Below are 15949 nucleotides of genomic sequence, written 5' to 3' on the forward strand. Positions count from 1 at the left end.
ATCCCGTCCACTAGAGCTCTAGGAGAGAAGAGACTTGATCGCTTTGGCTTACTATTGCCTTCTCAGGATCTACAGCAGTGCCTGGTACACTGTGGGCACTCAACAAACATTTGCTGTTGAAAGAATGAACAGTTACAAGGAAGGTTCCAAAACTCAAGTTTCAAAGGTTACCCTGCAATCCTGATACTCTGGTATTTAGTAAACTGGTCCATGCTCACCTTATACTACACACTGTTCCTTTATCTACAGGAATCCATCTTGTATGTATTTTATTCACATTATAAAAATGTAAATATAATGTAGGAGAGTATTAAAAAATCTGTGGCATTTAGGCAGGAGTTACCTGAATTGGAGTGAGCGTCGGATGATCGCCAGGGACATGAAGTCACCCCTCCCGTGTTCATTCTCCCCGCAGTAGAGCAGTAAGCCGTCCTCCGCCTCTGCCTGTCAGTATACAAACAAAAGCCACGTGAACAGTGAGCGCCACATCTGCTATAAAGCGCCACCTGGAAACACTCGTGGATATGAAACGAGCATTCTCCTCTGTGGTCCTATTCCCAAAGAGACAAGCACACGGACTCTGATTAACTCCCAGGTACCTAGTCCCAGTTCATTTCCAATAAACAAATGGTGGCCCTATAAACAGTATGTGAGGAACGGCAGTGAGGTAGGAGGCCCCGTATTCGACCCACTCTTTACCTGCCTTTGTGGATCCACCAGCAGAACCTCAGGAAAACCATGTGCACAAAGACTGTGGTCACAGAGAGGCTGTTCTCGTGTTCATCAAACTGTATTCTCATCAAAGGGCATTCCACTTTTTTCTTTTCTTTTTTTTTACTTCCCTCTTTCTGGGGAAGCATGCAAATTTGCTTATTTCCTTCTATCAGGACAACAGGACAGTAAAAACAGCCCAGCTGATAGACTAGTTTGCTTTTCACCCGTGTTGGCTGTCCTAGACTGGGACAGATCATCTTTTGGATATTCAAAACTGTGACCATGACCTCAAAGGGGACTTGTTTCCAGGTCTCTAAACCCTTTCATGTTGTCTGAGATACTCAAAAGAATCACTTTAAGCTGAAGTCGCTGATGGAATTCTGATCTGCAGTCGATTCAGATCAGAGAGCATCCATTGGGCTCTCACTATAAGCCAGGGTAGTGTACAGCAGGTTTTCTCTTTGTTCAATTATAGCCATAGCAATGGAGGCAGACACTTGGGCTTCTCTTAAAAGGGATTTTGGAATGGAGAATGCGTTATGCCTTCTGAAATCCTGGCCCGGAAGGAGTCACGATTATGGGCAACGTGACTGAGACCCAAACATTGTCACTGGGAACCACAGGCCTGCCACTTCCATAGTTCAGCAACATACAGAACCCACCCTTCCCTTGCTGGTGCCCCTGAGTGTGTGAATGTGCCCATCATTCTTGCTGTCCTGTGCATGGGTTTGGGGACAGGCTCTGTGTCATATTTACCTTTGATATTTACATCCCTGCTTCCCCTCCCCCATCTCCCTCCTTTTCGACGTAGCACATTGCTGCGTTAAGAGGTCTAGTAGGCACTCATCAAACAAGCAATGCTTCTTACCCTAAATTCAAGAGTAATTTGAAATGCCTGATAGGAGTTCTTCAGAGGTTCAAAGGTTACAAAGGAGTGGCCAAAAAACTGAGGATACTGTATAACAATATCTGAAAAGAGAAAAAGACAACACAAAAGAACGCTGTTTCCTCACTTCTTCAAATGCAAAGATCAATATATACTGCTGCCTGGATGTCCTTAAGTGAAAATATTTGATTTGTTAGACCTAGCTTACTATCTTCCTTTCTCTACTTTTTACACCTACAATTCTCATTCTTGGGGACCTCGAGCTTCTGAAATTCTTAGGGAGAAACTGGATCTTTGGAGATTATTACTTGCTACCCTAAACAGAAAGCAATGACTTTAAGACCACTGACACCTGCTTTCCAGCTGTACATCTGTGTCATATAAGTTGGCTCAATTATTATCTTTCTTAACATTCATGCACACGCTTGGGCTGCATTTTTTCAATAGAGATGTGATAAAAGTAAAGCCCACCTCCCCAGGGTGCCATCAGGATGATTTTTTAATTGCTCCCAAAGTACTACACATTCGGCCCACATAGAAATAGAGCTGCTATCTAACTAGAAGCAATGGAAGTTGCCTCACATGCTCTGTATAGCTAATTTAATGACCAATACGTGGAAGAAGGGGCTTGTCTTAGAAAAAGAGCCAGAAGGAACCACCCGTAGAACCCCAAACTGCCCTCTGGCTCCCAGTGGGGCCAACCCACCAGGATGTTCTTCCCCCCACCAAGGGCCTACCTTCTGAGCAGCTCTCACCACCTTTGCCCAGGATGCAGTGGCATCGCGAACCCCCCCAGGTGTAGTCATTGACACAAAAGCTGTCAGCAGAGCAGAGAGTTTCATCACAAGACAGGTCAAAGAGCCTCGGCATCATAGCCATGCCATTCTTCCCCTTTCTCTCCAGTGGAGTGGGTTGGGGAGCCACTGTAGTCGTAGGGAGAGATGCTGGGGTAGGGGGGACAAGCCTAGAACTGGTCATTGAGTTTGGTCTAGGAGCCATCTTGGATTCCACCAAAAATTTCTTATTCCCTCCTTTGATAGCAGGAAGTGGTTTAACCTAAAGGCAGAGAAGGGAAAGGGTTCAGGATTAACACAGAACACAGTAATTAGACTGCCTTATTTATGGTTAATGCCTAATACTTGAAAATATGGTCACTTTTGATACTTTCCCAAACCCTGGGATGTAAATGCGGGAGATAGTACTGATCCCAGTTTATGGATAAAGAACTTGAGGTCAAGGATTTTAAGTACCTTGCCCTGTATTACTCATAAAATCAGTGGGAAAACTGATATAACATGATTTATTATTATTACAATATGACAAAGATGCATTACTTTGTGAAGGAATTGTTCATTTCCTTATAATACCTGACTTTATAAAACTTCACTTGGTGGGAAATCGAAGAATATTTTTGCCAGATAGTGAAGTCGGCAGGCAGGGCTGACTACAGAACATCGCATGATTGGTACTTAGTTACCACTAGTTTATGATCACCTGGAGCCTAATAGTCAGAGGAAATAAATGAGTGTTAAAAGCAAATGGGCCAATTTAAGTAAGTTTTAAGTAAAATGTTCACGGTCCGTTGGCTAAATTGCCTTGTTCAGCAAGAAAACGAAAACATCTGGGTTTTAAGAGCAGAGATTTTTGTTACCTCCTCAAAGGAGATATCCAAATCTAAGTCGTCTTCAAATCCGTCATCATCCTCGCCGGCTCCCATGTCGGTTATATAATGGGGTCCGTAGCGGCCACTTCCTACTTCCTCAGGGCCTTCACAGAGAAAAGCAGCACACTGCCGTCAACATGCCTTCACCCCCTTTCTATCCTAATCCAGCCACATACAGAGCTGCGCCAAACGGATCAGGATGTGTTGGAAACACAAAAGAAATTCAACACTGAAGTAGAAGTCAATGATGCAAAATATGAAGAATGTTTCATTTCATAAGTAATCAAGAAAATGCTAACTTAAACCAGAAAGAGCCGCCATTTTATACTGACAAGACTGGCAAAAATATAAGAGTTGGGCAATAAAAAATATTACCGAGGATGGGATCCAGGGGCACTCTTATACACTGATGTTAGATGAATGCAAACACTTTGCAAAACTCTTGGAAACATTTAAAAAGTAGAAAATGTTCATAGCTTTTGACCCAGCAATCTCACCCTGACTTACAAAATCTGGAACAACTCTTCCACAGGGGTACCAGGAGATGTGGAAAACATGTTCACAGCATCAGAATTTGTAAGAGTAAAAATCACCCCAAATTTGCTATTTATAATAGCAAGTAAAACCCCAAATATCTATCAACAGAAAATGGATAAGTGAATTATAGCATATCTATGGAATGGAGTACTATATAGCAGGGGAAATGAATGAATGAGCATTTAATGCATCAACATGGTTTCATCTCACAGGATTTCATGCAAAAAATGCAAGTTGTAAAGGAACACATTCAATGTGATGTCATTAATATAAAAGTCAACAGCAAGGAAAACGATATAATATTTAGGGATACATATATATGTAGTTTAAACTCTTAAGAAAAGTAAGACCATGACAAAAGTACCTTGGGGAGGTTAGATGACGGATGTGAATAAGGTGTGACACACAGGGACCTTTGAGAGTCCTCTATGATATTGTACTTGAGACAGCTGCTGGGTACATATGAGTGTTTGTATTTTATATGTTATATGTATATTTTTGATGTATGAAATACTTCATTCAAAGTGCTTTAGGGGCCAGCCCAGTGGTGTAGCAGTTAAGTGCGCACACTCCGCTTCGGCGGCCCGGGGTTTGTGGGTTCAGATCCCGGGCGCACACTGATGCACTGCTTGTCAAGCCACGCTGTGGCGGCGTCCCATATAAAGTAGAAGAAGATGGGCATGGATGTTAGCCCAGGGCCAGTCTTTCTTAGCAAAACAAAAGGAGGAGAATTGGCATCGGATTTTAGCTCAGGGCTAACCTTCCTCAAAAAAAAAAAAGAGTTATTTAAAACAAGAAAGAGACTTAAGACAGGAAACACTTCCACACTCAGAGAAAAGGGACCCTATATGGTATCTTGCGGGCCAACCATTTCCATCTGTTTTAGCAGGACAATAGGATCTTTCAGAGCTGGAAGAGGGGCTGAGAAAAAACTCATAGCGGACAATACAAGGCACAGTCCTTTGGGGGACAGTCAGATTAGCATTCTTATTCAGTTGTCATTCACAAAATCTACTGTCCTCAACAATGGGACCTAGGTTCCACACAAGAAGCACTCCTCCATGGTATGGGAGTCTTCTAAAGTGCTGCTCCATAGCGCCCCCTTTTCCTCCCAGCGGGATTGGATGGCACAGGTACCAGTTGCCTTCTCTAAACAGGGCACACCAGGCACCAGCCTTTAGGATAGTAACAACTCTGGCAACAGAAACTGATTTTGAAGGTTGCTGATGGCCATTAGGTATTAGACCTCCAGCGTTTGGATGACTAGTTAAAAAAAAAAGAAAGAAAAATGACATTAAAAACATAAATTGAACTTAAAGACGTTCTGCTTTCAGAATAAGCTAAGCCAAACACCTTTCTCGCAAAAGAAAACTCCCCCTTTTCCGAGCAAAATAGCAAGCAGACTGAAAACAGAGCTGGAGGAAACAACACACGGGGAGTGGGAGAAGCCTCCTCAGTGGGCACGCTGCTGACTAGAAACCTCCTCCTGGACCAGGAAGAGAGAAACGTGGAGCGGGTGATTGGCAGGCAGAGGGAAGGAGCCATTCTCTGGTGTTCAGGCACATGTTGGTGGAGGGGGGATAAGACGGAGGAGGTGGCATTCTCCCCACCTCCACACCAATTCCCCACAGTTTTATCTAAAATAGCCCACATGTCAGCTGAAAATTCAAGCCTGTTGATGCCAGATTTATACCTGGACACAAGTTCTCTTAAGCCACCAGCATCCAGCCAGCACAGCTGTGTGCCAGATGTGTCCACACAGAAAGCCAGGTAGCCCTAGAACACAGCACTCCCCTCCTGTCTCTCTGTATCTGTGTATCTTTCCACCTCTCTCCTTGCTTCTCTCTCTTTCTCGGGGTCTCTTTCTTCTTTCTGTCCCTTTCTCACGCTCCATTTCTGTCTCTCTCATATATTCAGAATTGTTGAATTTCAGAAGAAAGAATCCACTTGATAATAAAAGAATTATACAGCACATAGATGAAAAGGGCTGGATTCTACCTTCAGTAAGTCAGTCTCGCCATCTCCAGGGCATTCTCCCTTGCCCTCTGCACATTCTTGCCACTCTTGTACTATTCTCATCAACGTTAAGATTCTCTCCATTTCATTTTATGATACCCTATCTGAAAAAACACCTCCAAAGTCCCCCCACGGCCTACAAGACAAATCCTAGGCTTCTTGGTCGAGAATTCCAGTTTCGTAATAACAACAACTATTTTTCCTCCTTTCCTCCATCACCATTATTTATTGAAACCTACTGCCTCTCCCCCCCTTAACAGGTACCGTTGGGAGCTTCACATAATACATTTCTAAACTTTATAATAATCTTGCAAGGTAAGTACAGGTTAATTTCATTTTGTAGATAAGTAAACTGAAGCTCAGGGAGGTTAAGTGATTTGACTAAGATCCAAGATGCTGTAACTGACCAAGCCTAGATCAAAGCCAGGTCTGTCTGCCGGCTGCTGTTTCATTGCCTATAAGACAAGAAGCCACCGTGGAGGTAGAAGGAGACTGAGATTTAGAAAATTAATATTTATTGATCATTTTTACTGCACCAGGAGATTTTCATACATTGTTTCTATTAATCCTCTCCAAATCCTGTGAAATTGGTATTATCACTGGCATTTTACCACGTGGACATACAAACTCAGATTGATTAAACAAGTTGCTCAAAGGCACGCAGATAGTAAACGGTAGAGCTAGATTCATTCTTGGTCTCTCTTTTGACTACATTGAGCCACTTATAATCGGACTTCAAATTGTGTTTTCAGAGTTTTTTTTTTTTTTCTTTTTCCCTTTTCAAAAGCCATAACGGTTGAACTGGTCTACTAGTTGTCTCCTGAATACATCTTGTGTTTTCTTATCCCAAGACTTTGGTTAATATTCGTCTCCACATGGCCATCCTCCTCCTCTCTTTTATGCTTGTACATAGCCTACCTGTCCTTCCAGCTGTATGCATTTTGTGGAGACAGAGCTGAATGTGTGTCATCAAATGACGAAAATCAAGTGATATGTTAAAAAGAGACTATCAGACTCTTCTGGAGAAAAAATGGTGACTCCAGAAGAGATGGAGCTGCCAAGACCTATAGAACATTCCTCCATCTCCTTCTGGACGGGGCTATCCACCCACGGATATATGCCCTGAATCACGAGCTCAGAATAAGCTTCCATAGCTTGATGAAATCAACAGATGTTTAAGATGGTATTTACACCTTGTGGACTCCTGGCCTCGGAATGCTGTCCTTGTGTTTCCCAATTCAATTGTGAACCCCTTAAGAGCAGGAAATACATTTCACACTTCTTGACGTCCCTTCCCATCCTCCATTTAACTGATGCTTCACATACTCACCAAGGCCAAGACCTACCACCAGACACAGGAGACACTCCCACGATGCTGTACTGTGGTGGGACTCTGTCTCCGTCCTGTCCTGGCCCAGCTGGCCAAGCCTGTTTAAGTGATGGAATATCTGGAGAGGAATCCTTGCGTGGTGAGACTGTGACCCCAAATCCAAAGACATTGCCCCCAAACTGCCACCATTTCTGTCTCTTTCCCCAACTCAGAGCTAGAAGTTTACAGGTGAAAGAGACCTTAGACACTATCCAGTCCAAAATTCTTATTTCATAAATGTGGAAACTGAAGCCACAGAAGAGAAGTGACTTAAAACCAAGGTCATGCATCTCATTAGTAGAAGATCCAAAGCCAGAATCAGATCATATGACCCCTAGTTCAATGCTCATAACACTCTATCATACAGATGTTTTGGCATCAAGTATCTAAGATACTTCAGCCAGAAGAATATAGAGAAGCCAAGCGTTGGGGGATGGGTAACTGAGGTCTCTTCCTGCCCCTTAACCCACCCTAGGAAGTCTATCTTGAAGGAAATTCCTTAGAGGAAAGGACCACAAATGTATTGCTGCAGCTATGAAATGGTACCATGATGGGAATGAAAATGATTCCAGATTCTCTGCTCATTTTGACGAGTAAAATAAGGCATATGTTATTCAATGGGTAAAGTTCCCTGGTCTTTAGACTAATTGCTTCTGTTTTGACACTGTATATAACATATCTCCTTGAAGCTAGAGGTTATCTCTCAGTTTGGGGAAATGAAGAGTGTAGGATAAGGGTGGGGAAAGGAATATGGAATTACAAGGACTTAAAGACATTTCGACTTTTGTAGAAGGACCTTAGAGATCAGCTAGCACAACAAGTCCACTTTACAGAGGAGTAAACTGAGGCTCAGAGAGTCCATGTGACTTGCCCAGAGAGACAGCTCATTAATGGCAGAGCCGGGCAGAATTCTGGACTCCCGGGGCTGCACTCCAGTACCTTTTGCAGGATCTCTCCCTATCATAACAACCCAGGCTAATAGTCATTTCCCATTTTAAACAGGAAGGAAATGAGCACAGAAAGGACCAGATGCAGCATAACTCAAAGAAATCCGGAATAAAGCTCACTGCTTTTGTTCCCTGACAACCCCACCACCTTAGATCTCAAATCCACAGCTTATATGAAGTTTTTACCAGTGCTATTTCTAAGTGAGCACAGAATGAACAGTCCGACCCAGTGATAAGAATTCTCCCAGTAGCCTGGGGTTATTGTAATTAAAGTGCATAACTTATGTCTTTCTACTTGGCACTTTGTTAATTAGGAAAAGAGAACATTAAAAAGGAGGCATTGATTTAGAACCAGAATAGTCAAAGCACTGACTGAATGCAAAACAAGTTCAAGGGTTATTCCACTATAATAAAAACTAATTCACAAAACAGAAATTTCCGTGAATAAATTAAGGGATGACTTTTATTTTACAAAAACTTGTATGTTTGACTTTATAAAGGCATCATAGGTTTTCTATAAATAGTCAGTTTCTCTGATGTATGAACATGACGTAGCTGGAAATATCCCTGGTCAAGGAATCCAAATAATTGGGGGATACAAATGACTGTGTGACCTTGGACAAGTCACTTAATCTCTCTGGATCTCATGTTTTCTAATAAAATAAGGAATGGGATTAGATTTGATGAGCTGCGAGATCCTTTCTAGCACTAACATTCTGTGACCCTAAAGTTTACACTTTTGACTTAGACATATTGCAGGCTTCAAAAGAAGTTTGTTATTTTGTTTTGTTTGAAAAAGAAACAACCAGGGAATTTTACTTATGTGAAAGAAAAAGAAAAAAGGAGTAAGTTCAGCATGGAAGTTACATGCCTTGGGGATTGTAGCTTTGTGTTCAATATTATAAGCCTCCTAGAAGATGTGATCTATCATTTATCAAATCCATCTTCATTCATAAGGATCAGTTTGTATTTGAGTCTCTTCTCTTAACAGCTCTTAGCAATGATGAGAGAGGAACACTTATTCCCCACTCCTGAAGTTGCATTCTGTGGAGACACAGCTGATTGTGTGTCATCAAAAGACAAAAATCAAGTGATATTTTAAAAAGTGACCCTCAGCCTCTTCTGGAGTTTCCGAAATTCTGTTGGATTCTTGTCCAACTTCTTCTCCTCCCTACAGAGGTAGAGACATAAACTTAGATGCTGAAGGGAAGCATTTGGTCCATATTTCTGAACTGAGCAAAAGTTAATCTATCAAAGGACCTGGTGGAGGGAGGAGGAATTTAGGGCAAATTTGGTCTCTCCCATCTTCCCTTTCCATCTAGACAAGTGGAAAGCAGTGATCTGGGCAGGTGTGACTTCTCTGCAGACCCAACATTCCCCCAAGTGGGCTGTTCCATAGTCTGGATGGGGCAAAAGGGAGTTTGCAAGCCCAGTTTGTATCTTCAAGTAGGCTACGCTGTCTGACCCAGCCTTTATCAGAAATAAGGATGGCAATTGATTCTTCATCTGCTGACTGTGTTGTCTTATTTCTCAAATGGTTCAGAAAATGGGGAAAGAGGAAAAGTGTTGTTAATTGGGCATCCTCAAAACCCGAACATTCACCAGAATAAGAATGATTGGAGAGAAAGGGTTCCCCATGAGGCAACGTGGCATGGACAGAACCTGGGTCATCTCCTTCGGTGAAAATATTCAAGACTTGGTTGGTTGGATGGAATAATGACAGGTCAGACCTGTGGCCTTTGCCCCTTTAAAGCCTCCCTAAGATCCTGTGTTCCTTGGCTCTGCCAGTTCGAGCCTCATCTCACACCAATTTATCCCTTCTCATCTTTCTTCTTTCAGTTGGGGGAACATACCACGCTTTCTCCTGCCTCAGAGTCTTTGCACATGCTCTTCCCTGTGCTTGGAAATCTTATCCCTCACTGCCCATCCTTTGCCTTTTTGATTCTTTTATACCTCTGTTCACAATCACTTTCTTAGGGATGTCTTCTTTGTACTCCAGAGAAGGTCAGTTCCCTTCTTGTATATTCTCATAGTTCTCTCCTCTTTTATAGCATTGTTAGTTCGTAACTACATATTTACTTGTGGGATAAGTTCATAAATGTGACTCTCCCACTAGATTGCAAACTCCTTGAAGAAAGCAATATGTCTATTTTGGTTTCCATTGTACCACCAAGACCTCACTTTCTGCTTGGCACATTGTAGGAACTTACAAAATGTATGGGAAATAAAGAGTGAAGTTTTGCAATAATTTAGGCATAATAAAAATATATGACAGCAGCATTCATCTGGGTTCTTAACAGCAAAAGTCCAAGCACAGAACTCACACAAAGAGTTTGAAAGCTGTTAATACTTCTTTCCAGGATCTTAAAGAAAACATTTCATAGAGTTTTCCTGGAAAATTATCCATATTCAGAGCCCCTTCTGGGGTTGGTCTTCCCAAGTGGCTCATCTGCATTAAGTTGCTCTGGCTGGGGCTGTATGTTTTAAGTAAAGTCAGTCCTGCCCGCCTGGCCAAAAATGACTGAGCCAGAATCTGTGCCCAAGCCTAAAACAATCATATCCCAGCCAACTACTTCTGAGGGGCCTTGGCGTGAAAATCTACCCATGGGGGCTTCATATTGGAGGGCAAGGCAGTTATTCCTGCCCTAACCCCTCCTCCCTTATTTGCTCCTGCTGTAGATACTATAGGAGCTAAATACTGGATTTCTGAGCTTCCTTTGCGTCTAGAGGCAGCCATGTGATAGTTTGGGTAAGATACAAGTGGAAGTCTCTTGGGACTTCCCTTTCTACTATATTGTCTTTGGCAATGAAGGTGGTTGTGACGGCTGGAACTGCAGTAGCTGGCGCATTTCTAACGGAATTTGATGGGGATTGAACAACTCAATTAGACCCTCTATCTTGAGAAGTGCGCAGCTGGGTGCATGCTGAGGGGGTGGGGCACAAGAGTGCAGCTGCGATCCTGAAGACCACTGGGGAAGACTTCGGTTCTGCTCAACATCAGCCTTGGCAGCACAGAGACTCAGAGAGTCCTCAAGGATACTGAATGGTTTCCCTTGCTTCTTCCCTTCCCTCAACAATCAGCCTGAATCTTTTCCTTCAACCTAAATGAAACTAACTAATCCAGGGGTGTGTTTCTACAGTGGTAAGGGAGGGATTGTTGGGAGAGAGCAGCTGTAAGGACCAGCCATAAGCAGATTTTTCTATTCATCACGCTTCATGAAACTCTTACTTGACCAGAGCCCAAGAATGGCACCCCAGGCACCAAGCGACTTTTAGGGCCCTCACCTCAAACCTTCTCTGACTCCTTTATCTTTATGCACACACACACAGAGGAAGCACCAACTGTGCACAGTCCCTGTGGGGTACTGCCTTTTGAAGAACATAAACCAGTCAACCAAACACAAGCCACTGCATCTTTCTCCCTCAGAGCCTCCTTTCTAAAGATAGTGGGGCTGTGGAAAGTTATGCACATGGCCAGAAACCAAGGTGTTAGGCACCTCCTTCTCTGCTACCTGCTGATGGAGGAGATACAAAAGCAAATAATGATGCAAGATGTACCTGTGAACACAGCAGGAAAACCTAAGGCCATCTTTTCATCGTGGTGTGCTGGAAATTTCAGGCTTGGAATCTTTGTAACTTCAGACAATAATGAATAATAATTCACTGACAACATTCTGTGGCGATACCGCAGGGCTCTAGGTGGGGTGGGCAGTGTACAATTTGGATAGGCAATTAAAACATTTCTAAACAGCTGAAATGGTGGCTGGCATTAAGAATTCAGTGTTATGTATGCAGCAGACACTCAATATGTATGTGTTGATAAGAGAGTGAGTGAATGACCGAATGTTCTCTTTAAGAGACATATCTTACAGGGTGCTCTGCACATGGTAAAGGCAAAATAAATGTTTGTTGAAAGACTTCAGTTCTAATCTGGTTAATGTCAGTGCTCTAAGTGTCTAGTTAGTCATTTTCACTGGGAGTTTCATAGCAATTGTCAACTAACTATTAATAGCAGAAAACTATTGTCCATAGTGTCAGGAAGACACGGCTTAAAATGTAAGAGCTCTCTCTTTCCCTTTCTCTCCTTCTCTCTTTCTCTCTCCCTCTCTCTCCTTCTGTGGGATAATTTGGCAGCATATATCAAGTGTTTGAGTTATTTGATTTTGTAATTCTACTACTAGAAATTTATCCTAAGAAAATAGTCAGATACATTTTAAAATGTCCATTATCATTTAAATATTGTTTTAAGAAATCGAATGGCATGTGGTATGTTCATGAGATGACTGCACACTTGGAAAGAATGGAGGGCACTGGTGCTCTTCACATGAGTATTCAGGGTGGAAGCAGATTGGAGTTGAAGAGAGAATCGGAGTTTAAAAAAAGTGGCAACAGTGAATGTAGACAGCACAACAAGTCTAGCTTGAAGGAAAGCAGAGAAATGAGATGGTAGGTGGAGGGGTTGTGGGGTCAAAGGAGTTTCTTCTGTGAGTATGGAATATATGTTTGAATGTTGATGAGAATGACCTAGAAAAGCAGAAAGTGAAAGATGGATCACGTAGGAGAGATTGGGGGTAACAAACACAAAACTGGTGTATATAGTGTGATCTCCAATTGGCCCAGTACAATACAGGGCTCAGTTCATATCTTGCACTTGGGAACCGGGAGGGAGACTAGAGAGACTGAGGTGAGAAAGAGAGAAGAGATGCAGCTTGCCAGTGGCTCACAGTCCGCGGGGAGGGACACATCCACTTACAACTACAGGACAGGACAACTGACGCTAGGATGAGTGTGAGCACCAGTGTCTCTCTGGATTTTCTGGAGTCCTTATGGTGGCTTCAAATTTGGGCATCAACTGTGGTTCAGTTCTCTTAGGTATTCTGATGGGCAAATGGTTTAAACCAGAGACAGTTACACCCTCTCATCCCTCCTCTCTCCTTTGATACAAGGAGCTAGGAGAAAATAATTACCATCACAAAATTCTGCATTTGATTAAATTATTGTTCAACAGTGAGAGCAAAACAAAGACATGATCACAAAGCGTGAGAGAGTTTATCACTAACAGACCTTCAAGGATTTACTGAAAAGTATACTTCAAGAAGAAGAAGGAAACAGTAAGATGCAAAGAGTAGTGGGCAGAGGAACTGGTGAATGTGTGGGTAAATCTAAATAAGCATTACTGTAAAAAAAGAAAGCCTAAACTGTGGCTATTAAACAAGATGGAACAAAAATACTGAAAAGTAACGTGTAAGACAAGAAGGAATTGATGTAGATTGAAGCTGCTAAGGTCCTTTTATTGTTTGTGAAGAAGGTAAGCCATGTTGATCAACTTTAGACTGTAAAAGTTTGATAAAAATTTATGGATAGTAATAAAAGAATGTATAATTCATCCCAATAAAGGGGAAAGAGGGACTAAGAAAATATTGTAAGTCCTATAGAAAACAGGAAAGGAGCAAAGATAAAGATCCCCTCTTTCCCAAATGGAAAAAAAACCCAGAATAAATAGCACAAAATAAGATGATATAAATAAATAAAACATGCCAACAATTATAATAACTGTAAATGTAATAAACCTTCCATTTAAAAGACAGTGCTTGTCAGATTGAATTTTTAAAAATTAAGCTAAATGTTGTTTCCAGATAGTACCCAAAACATAAGACACAGAGATATCAAAAGTGAAAAATGTAATAGACGTGTCAAGCAATAGCCAAAAGAAAACTAGTGTATCTATATTATTATTGGACAATATAAACCTTAAGGGAAAAAAGAAGCATCACCAATGATAAAAATGGTTACTAAATAATGATTAAAGGAACCACTGGGAATATAAAATGATTCTAAACTTGCATGTACCTATATTACAACATCACATATATATCAAGAAAAAAATTGAGAGAAGTACAGGGAGATATAATGGGAAATTTTAGTGTCTCTCTTGGTAGTCGATAGATCAAGCTGGCAATATAGAAAATTTGAACAATGATATTAAAAAGTTTGATCAAATGGACATATATAGAGCCCTAGACACAAAAATAAAAGAATGTACATTCTTTTCAAAAGTACATGAGAAAGGTGCATGGAGAAAAACTTTAAAGTTCACTAAAAGACTTTGAAAAAGAGCCAAATAAATGGGTGAGATATAACATGGCCATGGACTGGATGATTCTATGTCATAGAGATGCCAATTCCTCCAAAATTAATTTATAAATTCAATGTAATTCTAATTTTAAAAATTCAACATAATTCTGATTTTTAAAATCCCAATAGGATTTCATGGAATTAAAAACTGGTTCTAAAATTTATACTGAAGAGCAAAGGGTCAAAAAAAACATGGCAATTTTGAAGAACAAGATGGAGAAATCATGACTACCAGAAATCATGACTTTATAAAGCTACGAAATTAAGACAATGTGGTATCAACGTAGGGATAAAGACATAGACTTTGGAAATCAGAAATAGATCCACAAACGTATGAAGATCTGATACATCAGAAAGATGCCATTAAAAATCAATAGGAGATGGGCCAGCCCCGTGGCATAGCGGTTAAGCACGCGCACTCCGCTGCTGGCGGCCCAGGTTCGGATCCCAGGCGCACACTGAGGCACCACTTGTCAAGCCATGCTGTGGTGGCATCCCATGTAAAGTGGAGGAAGATGGGCACAGATGTTAGCCCAGGGCCAGTCTTCCTCAGCAAAAAGAGGAGGATAAGCATGGATGTTAGCTCAGGGTTGATCTTCCTCACACACAAAAAAAAAATTAATAGGAGAAAAGGTGAATGACTTAGTAACTGGTGCTGGGGCAACTGGTTATCTATATGGAAAAAAATATTAAATTAGGTTTCTACTTCTCCATACCTCAAAGCAAATCCCAGGTAGAGTGAGACCCTAAAAATGAAAAGCAAAATTTTCAAAATTTTAAAATAAAAACATAGGATTTTGCTTAATGACCTTGGAAAAAGAAAGTCATTAAAAAAACACAGAAAGCATAAATCATGAAGGAAAAAATTGAGATATTTAACTACACTGAATAAAACATTTCTATTCAATAATTGATACGATAAGTGAAATGGAAGATAAGTCACAGACTAGCAGAAGATATTTGCAACACATATTATTGACTAAGGATTTGTATTTGAAGATATATATTAATGCTTATTATGCTCAATATTATTAATGCTGATAATATTATATTACAATATATAATAGTATTATATTATGTATTATATAACACTATATAATATATATACTATATAATACACTATAGTATATAATATACTATAGCAGTACAATTCAACTTGCATAAAAGTCAAAAACATAATGTTGTGGAGAAACAATAGTCACAAAAGGATACTTGCCATGTCACTGCATTTATAAGGAATGTAAAAACATTCCAAACCATACCATATATACTTGTTAGTACAACAATTAAAATGCATAGGGAAATCATAAACACCAAATACAAATACCTCTCAGGACGAAGGAAGAAGACTGTGTGTGGGGGAGGCGCGGGGAAGGGCTGCCCCTGTATCTGTAATGTTTTATTTTTGTAACACTGAAGAAAATATGGCAACTGTTAAGATTTGACAAAGTTGGGTCATGGATACCCAGGTATCTCCTTTATTTTTTTTTCCCTGAGAAAGATTTGCCCTGAGCTAACATCTGTGCCAATCTTCCCCTATTCTGTGTGGGACTCACCGCCACAGTGTGGCTGATGAGTGGTGTAGGTCTGCACCCAGGATCCGAACCTGTGAACCCAGGCTACCGAAGTGGAGCACGCTAAACTTAAACACTACACCACGGGGCAGGCCCTACACAGGTATT

The 15949-nt window shown here is 41.1% G+C and overlaps 1 protein-coding gene across 2 annotated transcripts in view; it reads right to left on the reverse strand.

Annotated features, from left to right (window-relative positions):
• Window positions 1–15949, reverse strand: part of EGFLAM (EGF like, fibronectin type III and laminin G domains) — a 175849-nt gene that overhangs the window by 48994 nt on the left and 110906 nt on the right. For both annotated transcript variants that reach the window (XM_058564203.1, XM_058564204.1), the window contains 4 exons: window positions 3252–3367; window positions 2338–2656; window positions 1583–1683; window positions 344–444 (listed from right to left, as the gene is read on the reverse strand). In XM_058564203.1, coding sequence (XP_058420186.1) covers window positions 344–444; window positions 1583–1683; window positions 2338–2656; window positions 3252–3367 — 637 coding nt within the window. The remainder of the gene's footprint in view (window positions 1–343; window positions 445–1582; window positions 1684–2337; window positions 2657–3251; window positions 3368–15949) is intronic.

Source organism: Diceros bicornis, chromosome 20 (genome assembly GCF_020826845.1).
Source record: "Diceros bicornis minor isolate mBicDic1 chromosome 20, mDicBic1.mat.cur, whole genome shotgun sequence".
In the NCBI taxonomy this organism is placed as follows: domain Eukaryota; kingdom Metazoa; phylum Chordata; class Mammalia; order Perissodactyla; family Rhinocerotidae; genus Diceros; species Diceros bicornis.